Source organism: Vitis riparia, chromosome 9 (assembly GCF_004353265.1).
Source record: "Vitis riparia cultivar Riparia Gloire de Montpellier isolate 1030 chromosome 9, EGFV_Vit.rip_1.0, whole genome shotgun sequence".
Taxonomy (NCBI): domain Eukaryota; kingdom Viridiplantae; phylum Streptophyta; class Magnoliopsida; order Vitales; family Vitaceae; genus Vitis; species Vitis riparia.
Genome location: NC_048439.1, coordinates 6,133,046 through 6,154,753, shown reverse-complemented (window position 1 = coordinate 6,154,753; position 21,708 = coordinate 6,133,046). Strand labels below are relative to the sequence as shown.

Below are 21,708 nucleotides of genomic sequence, written 5' to 3'. Positions count from 1 at the left end.
ATAAATAAAAAAAAAATATATATATATATATTGAAGAAGATATTAATATACTTATGTTTCTAGCATATACTAAAATAGTATTTTTTTTTTTTTTTATAAAAAATACAATTAATAATTTTATTGTATCATTACTATTCATATTTTCCAAAAACCATTTATTTTAAAATTTATTTGTAATTAATAAATATTTTCATTTCAATAAGACTTAAATTTAAATTTATATTATATTAATTGAATTTATAATGCTTTTGAAATATAAAAAAAATTAAAAACAATTTATCCAAACAAGTTTTTTATTTTAAAAAATTGATTTAAGAAACAACTTGTCAATCACCCATATTTTTATAAAACACTAAAAAAAACATTTTGTTTTTCAAGTTAAGACATTTTTTAAAAAACAAGCTGGCCTAATAGGCTCTAAAAGATTTTTAAATTTGAGAAAGTAAAACTTTTTAATATCTCAATTCTTTTAAATGGTTTTTTTTTTAAAAATCATAAGATTTTCAATGCAAACTTCTAAAATGTTTTATATTTATATTTAGAAGTTATTAGGCCGCTACAGTTGGCAGAGAACTAGCTTTGGGGAAAAACGTATTAGTGGCTTATATGCCATGGGAAGGTTACAATTCTGTATTTAAAAAATATTAAAAAAAAAAAAAAAAGGAAATCTATCTGGACAAAGGTTTACCTTATATCTTGAAAAATTAATTTTCAAAATTTTAAAATTAGAAAAGTAAAACCTTTTAATATCTCAAATTTTTTTAGTAGTTTTTAAAAATTATTAGCTTTTTAACATAAATTTTTAAAAGTTGTAATATTTTATATAAAAGCTAATACTATTAAAAAAAATATATTTCCAATCTAGCACTAAATTATGCATTTTTATTTTTTTCTTTCACCTATAATTTGAAACTTGAAATGGCAAAATTGGAGTGAAATAGAAAGCTGAAAAACCAAAAGCATATTTTAGACTTACGAGTATAGAATATTTTTGCAATCAGCCTAGTAATTGAGCAAAGCATAGATTAATTAATTGATGCCAAAGCCTAGGATTATTTATTTAAAAGAATAAAGTAGATATGAAAATATGAATATGGAAATGGTACTTAGAATTGAATATTTTCTCATCATTATTGGATTTGGAACTTTAAGTAAACATGTTGAAAAAATAAAAATAAAATTCTAAAGAGAAGCATGAGGCAAAACTAGAGATCCCTGATATGAAGATGTTTTAAATGGATATGGTTTTGGAAAAGGTTTTAAATTTAATTTATTTAATATTCATTAATTTTAATAAAATTTTACCAATGAAATTGATGAATTGGAACATTTAGGGCATGGGATTGTAAGATTGTAAGATTGCAAATGAAGAGCTTAAACTAAAATCATTTTTAATTTTTTTTTTGTAATATTGCAATCCCTTATAATTTCTTTTGGTGATCTAAAATATTGACCAAAAATACTTTTTATAACTTTGAACTCATGTGGGAGTAATTGTACTTAAAGTATTTTTATTTGCAACACTTTTGTTAGTTATGATTTCATTATAAACTTATTTAAAAAGAATTACTTATATGTTTGGATAGAAATTCTTAGACAAAAATAAATACCTCATGTACTTGAAAATACTTTTTAAAATTTGAGGATTAAAAAAATTCTCTTTCTCAAAATTTTCAAAATTGTGAACAAAGTTCTAAAGACACAAGATAAATATTTTGCTTTATGTGTTAGAGTTCTCATATTTTGTATGGATAGGAAGTATATCCAAAACTATAGATATAAATTTAAAAAAAAAAATTGTTTTGATACTATTTTTTTTGTAACATATTATTGTATTAAAAAAATGATTTTTAAGAAAATCATATCAAGTGATTGTTTACAAATCACCTCAAGTTATTTTTTGAGATTTTTAAAAGTGGTTGATTTTAAATAGTGGTTACATTAGAAATAGTTTAAAATAGAATAACTTACTATATTTGGATATAAAAAAAAAGTGATTTGATAGTATGTTAAAATAATAATAAAAAAATTTATGTTGGGTAAAATGATCTAGCTAAGCTAAGCTAATGGTCCATCGGTTAAATATTAGGGACAATTGTGTTTTGGACCTAGTTGGACCTAAAAATTAAGTTTTGGTTCATATAAGCTCACTATTTAAGCCCAAAACCTAGAGGAAGTGAGAAATTTGAGAAGAAATATATGAATTTTTTATCTTTTCAAAAAATGACCTTTATCGACTATAAAAAAAAAAAGAGTAAAAAACATTAATTTAAATTTTATTTATTTTATAAACCTCAATAAAATTTAATTTAATTTAGTGATTTGAAAAAAAATATACCCTTTTCCAAAAAAATAAAAATAAATTATTATTATTATTATTATTTAAAAATCAAACATCTTGGAAAATATATATTTTTAAAATTATGTATGTAAAAAATAACTAAAAATATATCAAAATTATTTTTTTTTAAATTAGTTTTCTAAAAATAATGAATTTTTAGAATAATTATTAAAAAAATTAAGATAAAAAAGTTTGTCAAATATTGTTGAAGAAAATACTGAAAATAATTTTGAAGGGTATATTGGTCTCTTCACATTTTATATCCTTCCCATTAATTATGCAACTTTTATGGACTAAATTTTAATTTTTAGGCCCAACTAGGTCTTAAACACAATTGTCCCTAAATATTAATATATTCCAAATAATTACCCTAAATCAACAATTATTTTTATTAGTTTCACACATTTACTTATTTACTTCTTTTTATGAACATGCAAATGGTAAGAAAAAAATGATTATATATATATATATATATATATATATATATATATATTTCTTATTGTTTATAGATAGATATAGAATATTAGATATCTATTATTAATTAGAATAAAAGAATTAAGCAAGCGGCCCTTTCGCGACTCAAACTGCCGGTACGCTTTCCGGCTCGCAACGACTCAAACGGGCGGGGGTTAGATATTAGCTTGCAAAGCCGGCTGTTCGCCTTTAGTTAGAAGTAGAAGTAGAGGGCGCCCTTTGCCCCACACTTCAGAAAAAGTAAAAAAGGAGTGCGAAAGAAAAACTTGGTTACGGGAACTCAAGGTTAGTCTGACTATTTACTTTAGTATAGCTACACCTAAAAAAGTTTTTGGTATTATATAAAAATAAGATATTATTGATTCTATTTTTTTTAATAATGAAAATTTTAATTATTTATGTTAGAAAAAACCTTACATGGATATATAAGATAATGTCATGCGCACAACTAATAAAATTATATCCTTAGTTTAAAATACCAAGATATTGAGAGGTGGATATTAAACAGGAAAAAAGATAAATAAAAATTACAATGGAGTAAAAATGTTTTGCATTTAATTATAAATTATTGTCTACTCACGAACTTTTTTGATATAAAACCTAGTCCATTAGAAAAAATAACTTAAAACATATTTGGGAGTGATTCTCGTTAAAGTAATTTTATTTATAGTACTTTTGATAAGAGAATCACTTAGTATGTGGTTGGATACATATTCTATTTTTTATTTTTAAAATGGGAAGTCTTATATAAAATATAAGAATTATTATACAAAAACAAGTAAATACCTTATATACTTGAAAACAATTTATAAAAAAAATAAAAAATTTAAGGAAGTGAAAATTTTTCACTTTCTCAAAATTTTGAAAAAACTTTTATAGGACATAAGATAAATGAGTTCTTCTATTTTAAACGCAAGGGGAGAGCATTTTAGTACATGCTCTTGAATTGCAACAAATAAAAAATGTTTCATCCTCTTTAACTTACTGCAAAATTAAGGAATACATGCTTTAATGTTGTATAAATCCCACACTTCTTTCCCATTACAATTATGAAAAGGTGTATTTGATAACCACATATAGGGAACCAAATGAGACCCTTAGCTAAGGTGCCCCAATTATGGTCTACCCATGACTTGGGCAAGTTCTCCCCTAAAATTTTTGTGCAAAGAGGGACTTGATTTTTTCTCTCAAGAATGCTTGCTTCTCTATGAACAAAGATACAATTCCTAGTTGATTTAGGAGTACCTTAACTCAACTATCTTTTCTATTTGAAAATATGATTATATTTTTGAAATTATACATCAGATTGTTTCCAATCAAAAATATCTTGTACATGCTCTTCAATTGAAGTAGTAGAGCAATTAAGGAAAGCCATCCAACTCAAATTTTTTACACATCATAAAATGCACTTCACAATCTCTAGAATACAAAAAATGTAATATTGCAATTCAAAGAGAAACAACATATGCATACAAACACTATGGGACAACATACATAAACCAACAGTTTACCTCACATAGATAAACAATTATATGTTCCATTTCGGCAGCCTACAATGTCATCAACATACTGAAAAATTGGCATGAAAATAAGCCATACATATCCTTCAACCTTGGACAACAATGGATTCTCATCGAGTGAAGATTGTGGAAGCATTTATGGCATATGAGGTTATATTCTGCAACTAAACCAAATAAGATTGCATAAGGATATATACTATTGACTTATTAAACCAAATTAGAAAAGCCACAAGAATGGACTTAAATTTTTATATGGGTTGGTTTGTAAGATCATATTTGATCATTATAAGTAGGCTATGTTTGGTTTTTGAAAAAATTGAGGGAAACTGTAACGGAAAAAAAATATAAAGGAAAAATATAAGAAAAAAAAGTGAAAAAAATTAAAAAATAAATTTAAAATTAATAGATTACTTTTATATACTACTTCTAACTTGTTTTATTTATTTTAACTTTTCGATAAAAAAATTAAATAATTTAGAAAATATGTAAATTTCAAACTAATTTTATTTATATTTGATTTTTTTTATATTTTTTATAATATAACCAAATACAAAAAAAAAAAAAATCATTTTCATTAATCTCAAATATAATTTTATTTATATTTGAGAAGATAATATCCCGAGTTATGAGGTGGGACACTAGTGGGTGGTGGGGTACATTTAAGAACTTAATATTAATAGAATTTAATGTGAGCATAGAGGAGAATCTCAAGGGGTTCACAAATCACAAGAGTGCATGTAATTGTATTTATATGGAAGGCTATATTAATCACAAGACAAATTGAGCCGTGCATGAAAAAGAAGTCTCTTGGGGTCTGGTTTCAACTTTGAACCATTCCACAGCTGCTTGCAGCATTGACTTTCTCTCGGAGAGATGGCGTGCTATGAAAGGATTCATATTTCAACTCGAGAATGTTATGATTCCAATTCAATGTTATTTATTTCCATTTCAGTGTTTAATAGAAATAAGAAAATAAATAAAAAAATTAATTCCTTTTTTTTTTTTTTGAATAAACATTATTTAAAAATTTTCTTGTTGATTAAATATAAGATTTTTAAAAATAACATTTACTTAATAAATAAAATCATAAAAATATGAAGGTAAAATAATAATTTTAAAATATTATATCATTTAATTCTTCATCCCTAATTAACGAAGGGTATTTTCATTCCTAGTGAAATCATTGTTTTCTTCATTTCCATTATCATTCATCACAATGTAAAAATAAATGAAACCAATCATGGCATTTACCAAATATCACCTTTCGATTTAACAGGAACCGAGCACTTACTCTATTCATTCACCACACACCCTAGAAAAAGAGATTCATTTGCATTCGCCTGGGGGCAATAAATGAAATTCATTCATTACATACACCCACTCAAGAGCATGGCAAATGCATTCATTACATGCACCCACTCGAGCATGGCAAACGCAGCAGCTGTGTCCAACATTTACTCAGCACAGGCAACATGCCTGCATTTATCGCAGTTTAAGATCCCACAAAATAACAGCTATCTCAGAGTGAAATAGAAGTCATGCATCATGGGGCAAAGCTGCTTGATTGAATTTTCATAATATGCATTAGATTTACAATATGCATTAGATGACGCATATAAGGGAAAAAAAAATGGGTGGGTGTGGGGGGTTGTGTGGTGTTGGAGATGAAGGAAGGAACACCTTGCATTTTCTAGTGCTTACCATGTCAGTTTGCGGGGCGGGAAGAAGAAACTTCCTCCCAGCTCCCAGATCGATCTGATAAAAAAATGTCAACATAGTTAGTAGGACCATTTGATCTGAGGACAACCACATACACAAAAGTAAAAAAGAAACAAAACCCTCTGCAAATAATACAAACCCTTTCATTTATCATTAACATTACATTATAGGACACCATCCATGTATATACCAGTACGGAACTAGCATAATACCTATTCAGGATTAAATGATAGTTAATTGTGAAAAGGGTCTCACCGAGAATCGCATCGTAGCCTCTCTGAGATTGCTGCAGCCCCTTATTCTTCAATAGGTACGAAACATGGAAGAAAAGCGTTGTGAGTTGCCTCATCCTCCCACTCTACTTCATTCCACCACTCGGTTTGTCCGGAAATGACAATTCGATGTCCCTTGGCACTGTTGGCGTTGAGTGGCAGCTTCTTTAGAAGTGGACAACTATCTACATAGATTGAATTTAAGTAGATAAATGGCAGGGCCTTCCAAAATATGCTCTTCAATTGTGGTAGATCAACTAAGTGAAGCACTTGGAGCTTGGCAAATGGACCAAGGTTTTCTCCGTTCTCTGCGGATTCATCACTTTTACGGGTACCTATTACTTCTTGCATTTGATCACAATCATCTACTATAAGAATTTTAAGGTTTGGAGCAAAAACAAGCCATGTTAGATCCTTCAACCTCGAACACCTTTCGACGCTTAGAAACTCAAGGCTGTGGAAACTGTTGTGGGAACTGACCTTTGAGTTAAGGTAATTAGATTCTGTTGTTTTCTTTCCTTCCCATGCCCAATCAATCTCCAAATTTTCCAACGAGCCACAGTTTGAGATAGACAAGTCACAGAGATTCTTTGCATTGCTGAGGGATGTTATATTGAAAGAGCTTGAACCGTTGAAATTCTCCAGGCATAGACGGAAAATGCAACTTCTTAGCTTGTCAGAGCTTAGAAGCCTTTTGAAAGCAGAGGCACTTGTTATAGTGACGCCTAAATCATGCAAGTACTTTAAGGACTCCAATTCCTCAACCAAGGCTTCATTATCATCAGACAAAAGACCATCTTTGAGTACTGTTCTTTCAGAAATTCCAGAGTCGAACATATCGATAACTTGCAACATTGAAAGACTTGATATCAACTGCTCTGGAATTGAAGAAAGTTGAGGCATGTGAGCCAACAGCAAAAATTTCAATTTACCCAGGTTCTTCAACTCAATTGGCAACTCTTTTATGTTAGTTTCTGATAGGTTGAGATACTGTAATGAAACCAAATTAGAGATTCCCTGTGGTAATTCAGTCATAGTATTCCTTGACAAATCTAAAACTCTTAGATTTGGCATAAACTGGAAGAAACTATCAGTGATCATCTTCAAACTATTATCCTCAAGAAACAAAGTTGAAAGATTGGGGCAAATGGGAGACTCTGTTAGTTTCTCAATTTGGTTATTCATCAGTGAAATCCTTTTTGGCCCCATCCATCTAGCAACTTCAGGAGCTTCAGTTAACGTACTGCCGGCCTTCACCAAGAACTTGTCCTGCTCCTTCCCAGTTTCACAAGCTATCCACAATGCCATATCACGGATTACATCATGCAGTTTTACTTGAAAATCAGTCTCACCTTCTTCTAATAGACATGCATGAATCAGAGTGCCAATAATGTTGTAACCCTGGTTTTGTGCTCCCTCCATGTCATCAAATTCATCTAAAAAGCCTTCACAAATCCACCGGCATATCAAATTGAATTTTGGTATCTTACAATCTTCTGAAAATAAAGAACAATACAAGAAGCAAGATCTGGCAACTTCGGTGGGTAAGCAATCATAACTGTATTTTAAAAGAGGAAACACTGTGTCACCCATACCTGGAAATTTTGAGGCAGAGCTTTGTAACACTTTAATTGCATATTTCCATTCCTGCGGCGTCTTCTTACAAGCCATGGCCCTGCCCATGGTAGTTAGCACAAGTGGCAAACCGCAACACTCTTGTGCGACGGCTTGAGCGAGCTCCGGTATCTCAGGATGGAAATCGAGAGTGTCTTCTCCAAGCTTCATTCGAAACAATTCCCAGGATTCTGTCCATGTTAGGCATTCCACTTTGATCTTCTTATCAGCTTCCATTTGAGCGCACACCTCTTCTGATCGAGTGGTGAATACTATCTTATTTTTCTTATTTTGGAATGGGACCCCGACGTCTGATAAATCCAGCCGCTCCCATAAATCATCTAGCAACAGCACAAACCTCTTTTCGCTCAGGACTCTCCAGATGCTCGTAGCTTTCTCATCCCGACTTTTGCTTTGCCATTTATCATCACAAAACCCTATCTTCTTCCAGATGTCGTCCTGAATGTTTTCAAGGTTTACATTTTTGGAAACTGTAGCCCAGATCACAAAATCAAAATCATGGGTTCTTTTAGTAAAAGCATTATTGATTTGGGTTAAGAGGGTGGTTTTCCCAACTCCTCCTAATCCATATAGGCCGATAATTCCCACTTGTTCTTGATGAAGGCTGCTCCAAACCTTACCAATTCTGGAATTCATGCCGACAGTTGCTTCACTAGGCCTTTCACCTACGCGAGGTGAAGGTAACCTTTCAGCCACAACATCCGAAGGTCTTTGGCTCATTAGAATGTCCACTTCTTTCAACTTTCTAGCTACTCTCTTCCCCAACTTGTATCTGGTCCTGCAACGCCTAGGACAGCAACCACCCAGACATTTCTTCTCAACCTCCTCGGTGCCATCTCCAATCAGTTGAGTGACTTGAGTTTCCAGAGTTTCAACCCTTGAAAGCCACCCTTGTACTTGGTCCAGCGGCTGCATTTGTTCCCTCTCAGCAATATCCACCTTCCTCTTCACATCGTCCCTTAACTCCCTCAATCTTTCACAAGCAGTTCCCAATTCTACCAGATTTTCAGGGAGTTTGCGCAGGTAATTTGCATGCTCAGTAGTGCCATCCCAGAAGCTAGAGACAATGCGGTCAGCGGGGAGAGAAATCGAGCAAATGTTGCCCATGGTTTTGTCAACGATGAATAAGAATTAGCTAGTTTTGAGGGAAATGATGAGTGTGGAGAGCTTTGGGATGATGAATTATGCAGAAGAGATGAGTAGTTGGTTTAGAAGGTATAGGTACTGGCTTCAACATCTCGTTGAAGACGGTGCTTCATGTTCCCTTATTGCCCTTCAGATTTAACTTAATTTGATTCCAAGCGACTTGTAATTCCCATTAATATGTTTGGTTTGTAAAAAATTTGCAGGAAATGTAATTATTATGACTATGTCCATGGACATTTTTTTTTTGCAATATTAAAAGTGTGTTTGGTACTATTTGTAGTAGAAGTATTTTTATTGGAAATATTATATCTAAAAGTATTTTTAAGATAATCACCTATTAAGTATTTCTTCAAAAACTATTGTAAAAGATTTTTCACATTTTTCATATTTTTAAGAGTATTGCTTAAATTTTTTCATACTTAATTTTTTTTTTCAAAAAATACTTTTAAAACTAAAAACGTTTTTTAAAATCACTACCAAATTTACTTTTAACTATCCCATTAATTAGCCAATTGATTTTTATCCATTTTTCACAAATTAAATCATGGATAAACATGGTAGCTAACATTCTATCAACACCCATTGCACAATATTTTCAATTGAAAATCTTGTAAGTGTCACTTTCTATTTAAGAAAAAGTTTATTCTCTATTGTATTAATGAAAATTAGTTTTTATTTTGGTAAAATTTTAAGTCTTTTGACATTCTCAAGAGTTGATATTTTACCATAAAATTCTATATAGTTTTTAAAAGTTTTTATTAATTCTTGAAACCATTTGGAGGGAGCAAATAGGTAATTTATATTTTTAAGTCACAAAATTTAATTTTTTCATAACTATAAATTTCTTTAATCAAAGTATCTTATCCAAGCATAAGAATAAATATCCAATTATACACAAGACATGATGATATATAATGTATAGTTTTTCCTTATCTAAGATCTTAAATCATTTAAAGCTCATCAATTTTATACATTTATCATCATCACCATCACCTTTAGACTTTAGTGCAGCCACCATCATCTTCGCCATCACCTTTATTAAAGTGGCCCTCTGATAAAAAAATAAAAAAATGGGGACAAAATGGCAGACAATATGGCCTCCCATCTTGGAAATTTTAACATAATCAACTGACATCTTCCATTTTAACATTTTGAAGCTCCTTCCTCAATTCCTTATTTCTTTTGGTGATTGGAAATATTGATGAAAATATTTATTATAACTTAGACTTCCTTGAGAGTGATTTTGTTTAAAGTATTTTTATTTTCAGTTTATTTGTTAGTACATTTTCATTAGAAATATTTTTAAAGAGAATTAGTTAGTATATGTGTAGACCCTTCAAAAGCCAAGAGTTTTTCCATTTGGTTTGGGGGACCACTCGGTTTTTTGAAGTAGGGAGGGGGGGACCTCCTTATGTGAAGACCCGGCTACCTTGGACGTGTGGCGAGGGAGAGTAGGCAGCCATGCTTGTAGGTGAAAGAAGCCATGCCTGCTGAGGGATGCACAGTGGAGCTGGTAGTGACTTGCAAAAGAAGACTGAGATTTGGCTGTGAAAAATAGGGGGGTGTTGGAGATCAGATGAAAAAGAAAAACGAGAGAGGAAGACACCTGAGGGAAGGGAGCCTTTGAGGGAGTTTTTCTGAAACATGGATCTTCTCAGTAGGAGAGAGCTTGAGAGAGCAGGCCAGACAAAGAGAGTTTGAGGGAGAAGGAAAGAGAGGTATGACTGTCACAGATCCTTCGTTCTTTTTTATGAGTATATAATCTCATTCTTTTTTTTGTGGATTGACTGCTTATACGTTCACTGCTCTTTTTATTGTTCCTATATGATTCATGGATTTTATTGGTGGCTATCCCGTCTATTTTCTTTAGGATGATTTGAGAATAGCACGGTTCTGTTTTAGTTGGTGCTATGCATCAACAGTTGCTTTGTTTAGTTCTAATCTCCTTGGGACACATTCTAGTTCACCCACCTACAACCAAGCCTGTGGATCTAAACAGGAAACATGGCTTTGGTTATTTTGTTTGTTTCATTGGTTTGTGTTTTGTTTTCTTTTGTGTTTTTCTTCTTTCCTCCGTTTTGATGTCTACCTGAGGAGAGCTGGGCATATGAATATAAGGCATAAAGAGTTTTTGAGTGTTTATGGGTATGAAGTTCAAGACGAGATGAGTTCACAGGGCTCTCTGGCACACCTCTTTAGAGCATATGCAAGGGTCTCCAACACAAGCCGAGAGTATGATTGGGAAATACATGCCATGGGCATATGGATGCTTCAAGCCAAGCCCCCCCTCCTTCGCCTCATATTCCAAGCACCGAAGGCATCATAAGCAAGACTCTAATTCAAGAATAGCTACTCGATCTGGGCTGGTTGCAATCTATTCTTTCCCATCCGTTGGGCTTTGCATGAATTACAATATTGTCAGGGTGATGGAAAACTTACGGTGTATCACTAAGTAGATGGCTACTCCAAGTTGAAGTACGAAGAATGCGCATTAAGCTTTGTGTCCGCATCCATTACCAGGCTGTTTGGATTGGGAAATACATGCCATGGGCATATGGATGCTTCAAGCCAAGCCCCCCCTCCTTCGCCTCATATTCCAAGCACCGAAGGCATCATAAGCAAGACTCTAATTCAAGAATAGCTACTCGATCTGGGCTGGTTGCAATCTATTCTTTCCCATCCGTTGGGCTTTGCATGAATTACAATATTGTCAGGGTGATGGAAAACTTACGGTGTATCACTAAGTAGATGGCTACTCCAAGTTGAAGTACGAAGAATGCGCATTAAGCTTTGTGTCCGCATCCATTACCAGGCTGTTTGGATTGTGCGGATGTGGAAGATTTAGGTAAGGGTGATAATGGCGATGCTGATGATAGAATGGTGCTAGTCCACATGGCACCCTTTGGTAATAACAGCGAGGTAAAGGACTAGAGTCTTCCGTCTCAAGGTTGCTGAATTTTACAGATGCGGGTCCCATCGAGAAGTTTACAGCATGTCTCTCCCTGGCTACCTGAATTTCATCAGCTACCTCATAGCCAATCCCACCATTCCCACTCCCGTTATATGCCATCCTCGTCCATACATTATATCTTACCCATCGTCCGTAATCGAGACCCATCCCATTACATAACCTCCATCTTCGTTTTTCATGCGCATTACCAATATCATACCCATCACCTACCAATAGCTCTCACACTGTCACCACTCCAACCCATCTCAACACCACGCACCATTCATCTTCCCTCCCATGCAAGTGTTCTCCACTCCACATGCCCACTACACCGAATCCACTTCCCCTCACTTTCTTTTCCATCACCTTTTCCCTTTCTTCACCGCATCAAATATTCATTCCCCCACTACCCTCCTTCGTGTTCTCTCTCATCAAACCTCATGCCTCGGGTGTTCTTGTTATTGATATAGATCCGACATGGTGAATGCTGTTGGTCAGCTGAAGGAATTTGAGGGAAAGAAGCTGGTCTCAGCAACCAAAGAGGGCAGAGAAGGTGGTTGTATCTGACCGGGTGGTGGATTCTCCTTGCTGTTTGATGACAGGAGAGTATGGGTGGACTGCTAACATGGAGAGGATCATGAAGGCTCACTTAGAGACTCTAGCACGGCTGGATGCGACCTCACCCTCTCCGTCTCTGCCAGATGAGAGTGGGGCAGAGAAGACCACGTGCGTGAGGCAAAGGGTGGAAATGGATAAGAGGCATAGAATGGGCTACAGCAATGCATGGACTGGTTGATAAAAGAAAAGAGAAATGGGTTTATTGACACGTGAAGGAACTATGCATTTTAAAATCTTTCCTTTTTCTTTTTTAAAAAAAACTCTCCCTGATTGTCTTGCATATTCCCAAACCATCCTTAAAAATCCCCCAAGATTTTGAAGCTCTAAATTTATTCACTTATTCATGTTTTATTTTTTTATTTATTCACTTCAAATTCTTGAAACTCAATCTTTAAATTTAATCCTTCAAAGTTCTATCTTCAAAATAACTTTTTTTAAGATTCTAATTTTAACTTTAATTCTCCAAGAATCCAAATTTTTAAATTTAATTTTCCGAAAATCCCACATTTCCGAATTTAATTTTAGACCTTGCATATTATTATTATTATTTCGTATTTACTTATTCATTTATTTTTAAAAATAATAATAATAATAATAATAAATTCCAATCATTTAAACTCAATTTTTCAAATTTAATTTTTAATCTCACAGATCTCACTATTCACTTTCATCCGTTCCAATATCGTTTTGATTAATTAGCAGCATTATTCCATACTTGTCTATTTATTTCTCTTAAAAATCTCAATCTATCTAGTCTAATCCTTCAAAATTCCCAAGTTTTAATTTAATTCTTCAAATACTTATTTAAATCTTATTTACATAAACCGAATCATTATCCTGTATTTATTAGTTATTTCAAAGTCTAATCCATAAAAAAATCTCATGTCTTAATTTAATTCTTCAAATATTCATTTAAATCTTATTTTCATCAATTAGAATTTTAATCCCGTATTTATCTAGTTATTTAAAGTTTAATCCTTCGAACATTCCATATTTTAATTCAAATTTTCAGTCCTAAAAATTCTACAATTCATTTAAATCTTATTTTCATCACTTAGAATTACAACCCCGTATTTATTTAGTTATTTAAAGTCCAATCTTTCAAAAATCTCAATTTAACTTTCAACCTTAGAAATTCTATTATTCGCCTGAATGTTATTTTCGTTAACTAGAATTCTTATCCCCTTTCCTTTTATTCATTTAAGGCTCAACTCTTCAAAAATTCAACGTCCTAACTTAATTTTCAATCTTAAAATTTCATTGCTCCTTTTCTATTCGTTTAAAATATTGTTTCCGTTAATTAGCATTATTATTCCATATTGTCTGTTTTTTCTAATCGTTAAAGTTTAATTCATCAGAATCCGACTTCCAAATCTAATTTCCAATCTCAAAAACTCCACCGTCCATATATTGCCGTTTAATGATTATTCTCGTTATTAATGTTATCCCATCCACTTACTTATTTAGTTATTCATATACCAAATATCTCATCTCTAAATAAATTCTTAAGTTTTCAATCTCTAAATTCACATCTTCAAATCTCTAAAATTCCATCTTTCGTAATTATTTACCTAATCTTTATTATTTCATTAGCATTATTATTTCACTCATTTATTTATTCACTTATTTGTTTATTAAAATTCCGTATTTAAATAATTCTTCAAAATTCCGATTCCCAAATTTAGTTCTCTGAAATTCCAATTCCTTTCAAATTTAATTTTTAAAATTCTCATTCTTCTAAAAATCCAATTTTCAAATAATCTCTAATACTCCAATTTTCAAATAAATTTCAAAAATCCAGTTTTCCCTTAAACAGTTTTAATTTCTATTTGGTGACGCATGTGATATATTTTGTACTCATTATTATACACTGACCCCATTCTTATGATAGCGCATTGCTCGTTCGTGGCCCAGGTATGCATCCCTTCCCATTCTGGTCATTTTCTATGCATGTTTTGATTCTCATGTGTGCATGGTCGATTTGAGTATCCGTTGGTTTTCCTATTGATCGCCACGTCAGCTTCATCTTATTAGTAGAGATCCGACTTTAGGGACTTAGAGGGGTGCTACGGTCTTTACCGTACCTTCTTGATAAGTAACCTGACCCCCGAGCCCGATCCGGTTTTTCACAAACCACATTTTCCAAAATAAGGAGTCACACTTAGGGTTTTCTTTCTTATTTTGTTTACCCTTTTAAAAATAAAACAAAAATAAGTGGCGACTCCAAGTCATTTTCTTAATCAATAAAAATCATTTTTCAAATTAAAATCGAGCTCGCCATCGAGTGGGAAACGCATGAGCCGAAATACGGGGTCCACAATATGTTTGGATACATTTTTCATCTTTATTTATAAAATAGAATAAAATATAAAAACTCTTATACAAAAGCAAGTATATATATATATATATATATTTTACTTGAAAACACTTTTTTAAATACTTAAAATTGAAGGATTAAAAAATTATTACTTTCTCAAAATTTTCAAAATTTTGAAAAAAAAGTTTTAAAAAAAGCAAGATAAATTTTTGTTTTTTCATAGAAATATTGCTAATAAAAGCCTGAACTCTAGAACTTCTAATATCCAAACACGTAATTTATTGTCTGATTATATCCATCTCCCCTTTTTACATCATTTTTCAGCTTGCATAGGCCCTCTTAGCTTCTATAAATTTTGAGGAAAATATAAGGGAAAAAAAATTAGAGAGTAAGGGTAAAAAGAAAAAAAATAATTATATTTAAAATGAATAATTTTTCTTTTATTTACTATTTCAAATTTATTTAACTTAATTTTCCTTCCTTATATAAAGTTTTTCCTAATTTTATTTGGAGTGTTTTTATATTATTTTATTTGATTTTAATGATCCATTCTTTTCTCTTTAGAGGGTACTCTACCATCTTCTACCATAATATAGGAAAGTTTTATTTTGTTGTACTAAATAAATATGGTTTTTGAAAAAGGTTATTAATTTAATTTTTTTAATAATTATTAATTTTAATAATATTTTATCGATGAATGAGTAAAGTTAGAGTATAGGATTACAAGACCCAAATGAAATCAATCAACTAAAATTATTTTAAAGATTTTTTGGTAATATTGTAATCCATATTCTTTTGGTGAGATATATGAAATATCCAAGAAAAATATTTGAATGACTTAGAACGGAATTATATTAATGCATTTTTATTTGCAATATTTTTTTTAAATTGTGTTTTCATTAAAAATATTTTTAAAGAGAAACACTTAGTGTATATTTTAATACATTTTTCGGTTTTATTTTAAAAAATAGAAAATCTTATATAAAATATAAGAATTATAATAGGTATATTCTATATTTAAAAACACTTTTTTAAAATTTCTTAATTTTAAGAAAGTAGAAAAATTTTCACTTCCTCAAAATTTTAAAATTAGAACCTAATGCAAACTTTTGAGTTTATATTAGTCCTGAGAAGGAGTACTGTGGAGCCGTAGTAGTGGAGAAGAGTTGGGACAAACGAATCTCCATTTTTGCATTTGAGAGTCTAGCTGGATGACAGGCCCCTACCACCTCTATTCACTTCTTTATTGTCCACTGCCCCCAGTAAGCACCTTTTGCCCAACCCAAAATTATGAACGCCTTCCATTGCAACTTCTGATTTCTGGAGTAAAACGATTTCACTTAAATTAAAATTAATGGACAGATGGTTGTTTGTATTGATATAACAAAGAAAAATCGTACATTTTGGGGTCAAATCCCTTGCCTCTGTGTGTAGCATGGCCTTAAGTTTACCCAGTAAGACTTTAATGCTAAAAAAGTCGAGATTTGTTGCTCCCAAATACACTCTTAATCTTCTCAATTTAACTCATTCATGACTCTTAAGGTTTTCAAATTACAAGTATGTTCATAGGAGTTATTAGTACTTGAAGACAACTTCTTCAACTTCTTCATAGGAGTCTATTTAAGACTAATTTTGATTCAAGCGCTTTTGGTTTATTTTGTTAATAATGGTTATATTAGAAATGTTTTTAAATAGAATCACTTATTATTTGATTTAAACAAAAAAGTGAGCTGATAATATGTATAAAAAATTATTTTGTGGAATCATTTAGTCAGTGATTGTCTAGCTAGTACCCATTACAATTATTAAAAGTTGTGTCTCGTAAAGAGAGATAGGGCACCAACCCTTAGCTAAGGTGCCCAGTTAAGGTTTGCGGCAAGTGCTCCCCTGATTTTTTTGCAGAAAGAGAAATTTGATTCCTTTAGACAAAACATGAATTCAATTACTACTAGTAGCCCACAAAGGTAGTTTGTTTCTTATTTAGAGTTTTGGGTCAAAATGACCCATTTTTTAAATTTAAATATAAATAATTTATTATTTAAATATATTTTTTAAATTTCAATCATAAATTATAATTTAATAATTTTTAATTAAATTTTTAATTTAAAAAAAATTAACTAAAGTCTCAGTTGGCAAATACGACTTTAGTTTAAAAATGAAGTCATAGTTGACAACTGCAACTTTAGTTAAAAAATAAAACCGCAGTTGGCAACTACGGTTTTAGTTTAAAAATAAAGCTGCGATTTTAGTTTAAATATGAAGCCGCAGTTGCCAACTGTGACTTTGATTAAAATAATAAAAAAAAATATTTTTTAATGACATATATGACGCTTATATGGCACCAAAGAAGTCAGTTTGAACATAAGTTTCAAAAAGTGATTAGATATTACATTTTTTTATTTTTTAAATGGGCCATTTTAACCCAAAACTGTCTTATTTACCTACACTTCAATAAATACCAAGATCTTGACTGCTCAATTTTCTAACTCCTTCAGTGGCTTTTTATATTATTTTTAGTAGAATGATTGAAATTAAAAGAATTAATTAAATAATAAATCAGACACAAAATGAAGAAGTATAAACATATGGAAAGTTGATACATGGATAAAGGGAAAAATTAATAATAAAAAATGAACCTTGTTAAGTAAATGATTTTCCTTATTTCATTGATGCCACAAGACAAAACAACCCAATGTATGTGGTCTCACAATAATAATTCAAAAGAAACGATTTTTTTTTTATTAATGTAAATATACAAAAGAAATCTCAATTTATACAACCTCACAAAATTTATTTAAAAATGATTATTGACTTTATTAATATTAAAATAAAAACATAAAAAATGGTTCTTTGATTTTATTGACAATTATTATGAGAAATAATATCAATTTATATAATTTTACAAGATTAGTCAAGAAAATTGATTTTACAATTTTTATTCATATTAATAGATAGCAATGACTCAATTTATACAATCACAAAAAATTAATTATAAAAAACTTCTTAATATATATACAATAAATATATCAAAAAAAATAAAGTAACAATATTTGGATCTAAAAAATTTATGGTACTAGAAATAATTTTCTAAATTAGAAAAGTCTAATCTCGTTTATATAAACTAAATCATACAACTCATCACATTCTCCGGTTTAATTATAATACAAAAAACAAAAATGAATAAATAAGAAAAAATAAATACAAATAAACAAACAAAAAAAATGTTGTATCTCTCTTAGATTCCTCTCAAGTCTTCTATAACAAAAATCCTCATTTTCCTTCTTCTCTTCCTCCCTTTTCTTCCTAACTTCCTCTTTTCTCCCTTTTCATTTTTTTTTTTTTATAATTAGACCTTGATGGTCAAATTGAAAATTACTTGACAATGCATCCGAATATAATAATGCTTACTAATGTGGCATAATAATTTATTTATATTTTGGATATTAAATGATATTTAATTTATTTTATTAAAAAAGAATTTTTATAATTCATTTTTCTAATAATTTAAAACTTTTATTAATCATTTTCAAATCCAAATAACTTCTTTTTCCTTCCTTATTTAAGTTTTGATTTGATAAATATGAATAGACATTTATACTATATTATCATACTAATGTGGTAGAATAGATGTATTGAATACCTTCTCGTTACTCAAGTAGAATATACCTTATCCTAAGGTTGAAATGTTTAGACAAAAAACAAGTATTATTAAGTAGAATATACCTAAGGTTGAAATGAGACAACTAATGATTGTAAAAGAAGGGAGAAAACTTTTAAAAATGACCTTTGGGGTACAATAGCAATCAAGTTGAAAATGATATGTGAACGCATTAAAATTTTGACCATTATTATTAGGTAGGTAATAACATTCAAATTGAAAATGATATGTGAATGCATTAAAAGCTTGAAAACATTTTTGATAGAGAGAGATTAGTTGCCCCTTTATTCAGCTTTCTTCTTATATTAAGTGCTATTTGAATTAACAAGAAATGAGATTAATTGAAATGGTAATTTGCAACCTAATTTAAATTTTATTACAATTTCAATTGAAAATTTGAAATTGTCGATGACTTGTAAAGTCTTTCCTTCTTTTGGGATCACAAAACTTAGAATGTGGGACTTTTTTAAAAATTTTGGAATATTTGAAAATTCTCAAAGTTTTGTTTTTCTTTTTATTTTTTAAAACCAATTCTTTTCTCTCTTAAAGTTACTTTACCGTGATAACAAGAAAGTTTTATTTTGTTGTGATTAAATGGATATGATTTTTTAAAAAGGTTTTCAGTTTAAATTTTTTAATAATTATTAATTCTAATAAAATTTTACAAAGAAATTGATGAATGAGAACATTTAGGGCATGGGATTGCAAGATTACAAATGAAATGAGTTTAAATTAAAGTCATTTTGAAGCTTCTTCCTTAATGTTGCGGTTCCTTATTTCTTTTGGTGATTGCAAATATTGATGAAAAATATTTATTATAATTTAGACTCGCTTAGAGTGATTTTATTTAAAGTATTTTTATTTGTAGCTCTTTTGTTAGTACCTTTCCATTAGAAACATTTTTAAAAAGAATTAGTTAGTATATGTTTGGATACATTTTCCATCTTTGTTTGTTTATAAAATAGAATAAAATATAGAAATTCTTATACAAAACTAAGTATATATATTTTTCACTTGAAAACACTTTTTAAAATACTTAAAATTTAAGGATTAAAAAGTTTTTACTTTCTCAAAATTTTGAAAATTTCGAAAAAAAGTTTTAAAAAAAGCAAGATAAATTTTTTGTTTTTTCATATAAATATTGCTAATAAAAACATAAACTCTAGACCCCTAATATCCAAACACTTCATTTATTACCCTATTAGATCCATTTCCCCTTTCTACATCATTCCTCAGCTTGCATAAGCCCTCTTGGCTTCTATAAATTTTGAGGAAAATATAGGGAAAAAAAAAAATGGAGAGGAAGAGTAGAAAGAAAAAAAAACTACATTTAAAATTAATAATTTTTTTTTTTATTCTATTTGCTACTTCAAATCCATCTAACTTAATTTTCCTCTCCTATATCAAGTTTTTCCTAATTTTATTTAGAGTGTTTTTATATTATTTTATTTTATTTTTATGATCAATTTTTTTCTCCTTAGATGGCACTCTACCATCTTAAAGTTTTATTTTATTGTACTAAATAGATATGGTTTTTTGGAAAAGGTTATTAATTTAATTTTTTTAATAATTATTATTTTTAATAATATTGAATGACTACAGAAAGAAAGAATATGGGATTACAAGACCCAAATGAAATGAATCAACTAAAATTAATTTTTAAAATTCTTTTATAATGTTGTAGTTCATATTCTTTTTGGTGACATATATGAAATATCAAAAAAGAATATTTTAGTGACTTGGACTCGTTTTGAGAATTATATTAATACGTTTTTATTTGTAACACCTTTTTAAGTTGTATTTTCATTAGAATTTTTTTTAAAGAGAAACACTTAATGTATATTTTAACATATTTAAAAAAAATTTTAATAGAGAGTCTTATATAAAATATAAGAATTATAATAGGTATATTCTATATTTAAAAACATTTTTTAAAATTTTAAGAAAGTAAAAAATTTTCACTTTCTCAAAATTTTAAAATTAGAATTTAGAACCTAGTGCAAACTTTTGATTTTATATTAGGCCTGGGAAGGAGTACTGTAGAGCCGTAGTGGTGGAGAGGAGTGAAGGGCATTGAATGGGAAAAGCCAGAAAGGCACAGAGAGACGTTGGAGAAGGTGGGGAAGGTGACATTCTAAAAGGGGCTCGCGGCTCAATATAGGAATAATATCGGGAAGCGTGGACAATCCAACTGGCAGTCAGCATTGGGACATTTAGGTTGATAAAAGAGTGGGGAAACAGTGTGACAGTGAGTATCCGAGGCGAGAAAAGAGAGATGGCGCGCTCTGCCATTTCTCCTGAGGCGAGAAAGAGAGCACGTTTTGCCCAAATTTTAATTAACACCGAGTTTTAAACCCAAAATTATGAACGCATTCTATTACTACTCTATTGCAGCTTCTGATTTCTGGTATAAAATGAGTTCACTTAAATTAAAATTAATGGATATATAGTTGTTTGTATTGATATAACAAAGAAAAATCATACATTATGGGGCCAAATCCCTTGCCTCTATGTGGTAACATGGTCCTAGGTTTACTATGTAAGACTTCAATGCTAAAAAAAGGAGATTTGTTACTCCCAAATAGACTCTTAATCTTCTCAATTTGATTCATTTCATGACTCTTACGGTTCTCAAATTATAATTATGTTATTGGAGTTATTAGTATTTGAAAACAACATCTTCAACTTTAAATAAATATAAAATGCATCAATTCTATTTAAGAGTCTATTTGAGACTAACTTTGATTCAAATATTTTTGGTTTATTTTTGTTAATAATGGTTAAAAGCTGGTTAAACACTTTCACGAGTCACTTCTAACCCTGTTAAAATCACTCCTAAATAAACTCTAATTAAAGAAATAGAACATCATTCAACTACATGCTTTTCAATTGCAGCACATAAAAACTATTTCATCCTCTTGAGCTTATTGCAAAATTAAGGGTTTAAGGTTTAGACACATGCTTTATATTGTACATCCTACACTACATTCCCATTACAATTATTAAAAGTTGTATATGATAAAGAGAGATAGGACACTTTGCCCATGACTAACTAAAT

The 21,708-nt window shown here is 30.2% G+C and overlaps 1 protein-coding gene across 3 annotated transcripts; it reads right to left on the bottom strand.

The window, feature by feature from the left end:
* Window positions 1-4,124: 4,124 nt before the first annotated feature.
* Window positions 4,125-9,196, bottom strand: LOC117921612 (disease resistance protein SUMM2-like). 3 transcript variants are annotated; one of them, XM_034839555.1, is made up of 3 exons: window positions 7,922-9,184; window positions 6,310-7,771; window positions 4,126-4,499 (listed from the first exon to the last, which is right to left on the bottom strand). In XM_034839555.1, the coding sequence occupies exons 1-2, from the start codon at window positions 9,066-9,068 to the stop codon at window positions 6,351-6,353; spliced, it is 2,568 nt and encodes an 855-aa protein (XP_034695446.1). In that variant the 5' UTR covers window positions 9,069-9,184; the 3' UTR covers window positions 4,126-4,499; window positions 6,310-6,350. The 3 variants fall into 3 exon arrangements, with proteins under 3 accessions (XP_034695445.1, XP_034695446.1, XP_034695448.1); XM_034839554.1 differs by having other exon boundaries at window positions 4,125-4,499; window positions 6,310-9,185; XM_034839557.1 differs by lacking the exon at window positions 4,126-4,499 and having other exon boundaries at window positions 6,644-6,694; window positions 6,807-9,196.
* Window positions 9,197-21,708: the final 12,512 nt, after the last annotated feature.